Source organism: Vicia villosa, linkage group LG1 (assembly GCF_029867415.1).
Source record: "Vicia villosa cultivar HV-30 ecotype Madison, WI linkage group LG1, Vvil1.0, whole genome shotgun sequence".
Taxonomy (NCBI): Eukaryota; Viridiplantae; Streptophyta; class Magnoliopsida; order Fabales; family Fabaceae; genus Vicia; species Vicia villosa.
The window spans coordinates 228,767,559-228,769,043 of NC_081180.1; the positions used below are offsets into that span (position 1 = coordinate 228,767,559).

At 33.6% G+C, this 1,485-nt stretch overlaps 1 protein-coding gene across 1 annotated transcript; it reads right to left on the reverse strand.

Moving 5' to 3' along the window:
• Positions 1-494: 494 nt before the first annotated feature.
• On the reverse strand, positions 495-845 carry LOC131596250 (uncharacterized). Its single transcript, XM_058868857.1, has one exon. The coding sequence runs from the start codon at positions 843-845 to the stop codon at positions 495-497; it is 351 nt and encodes a 116-aa protein (XP_058724840.1).
• Positions 846-1,485: the final 640 nt, after the last annotated feature.

Consider the following 1,485-nt stretch of genomic DNA (forward strand, 5'->3'; position numbering starts at 1 on the left):
TTCACAGTGCAAGGATGGTTACTTGGAATGGTATCACAGTATATCACATCCTCGTCTCATACTACCGAATGTAGGATCTTCTTATGTTCCATGACCTTTTGGTGCTAGGGTTTCTGATGATGATGTACAGGTTGACGACGTGCCGCCGCCACCACCTCCATTTCTCGCAGGGGACAAGGATAACCTCCTATAGTTGGTTGTTGTTCTTGCATATAACTTCATGGGTTTGATGAACCCGAATGGTGAAGTTCTTACATGATTATCTAGGATAGCCGACATAGCCTGTGGGGGGCCTGTGTAGGTGTATTAAAATTTGCTTCTATTATATTTTGCCTATGTATATGTAAATTTTGTGACGCAGACTTCTTATCAACGTACTTATTATTGCATAATATTTTGGGAATTATATGATTCAAAGATAAACATAGCATCAAACAGTACAACAAACATAAATTAAAAACACTAAACATGAAAACCTAGGCACTACCAGATGATTATGGACGTTTTAACATCTTCATTATATCGTCGACGAATCTTGTTATCTGCGCATCCAACTCAATCAAACCTTTAGTTATCCTACGGCAAAATGATTTCCACAAGGCCTTGACATCTTCGTCGGTCTTCAACTCAATCAAGTTGTATTTTACCATTTCATAACTATTAAACCAGTCTTCACGAAACTCGATCTTTCTCACCCTTCTGTTATCATTAGTAGGCAGTAATTCAATCAACTTGTATGTTAAATTGGCAAGAGATGTGGCACCATCTGGAAGCTTGAATTCAGTAGGAGGATTGTTTCTGTTGAAATACACTTCTGCCTTAATTAGAAATTGAGGAAGAGACATTTTTTTAGATGTATTTTTCTATAACATATGCCTCTATTTATACAAACGCCGATTCATTCTAAACCACACAAATTTGTCGGTGAAATCAAAACCCTCCAAATATGTCGGCAAAATCCTGATTGTTGAAAATTTCCAAATGATTACACTACCGGAAATTTCAGTATACCACTAAATTTCCGGTACTCAAAAAGTTTTTGATAAACCAAAAATATCAAATGCACTACCGAAAATTTTAACGTATCAAAAATTTCGTGAGAACTATCGAAAATTTCATTTTCTCTTATGAAAATTTTGTTTGAAAAATTTGTTCCATCTTTACCAAAGGCATTTCTAAAATAATAAAAAGAGTTCAATTGCTATGCACTGTCAGCGTAAAAGTTTTTACACTATCAATGCATCACAACCATTCAAATATATTATTTTTTTTAAAATTAAAATAAAATTCAAACACTTCCAACAAATTAATAGTTGTAATTCATTGACGGTGTAAATCTTCGTCAATGTATTTTAATTAAATTTTAATAAAAAATAGAGAATGTCAGATAAAATTTTAAGGTGACAAATAAAATTCTCGTCTAACGTAGTTCAAATTAGGAACTCTAAGAAGTTGCTCTAGTGGTAAAATGGGAGGTATTGAACT

Bases quoted from the DNA above. Each gene is read 5' to 3' on its own strand.
- LOC131596250 (XM_058868857.1), bottom strand. From the start codon at position 845: ATGTCTCTTCCTCAATTTCTAATTAAGGCAGAAGTGTATTTCAACAGA.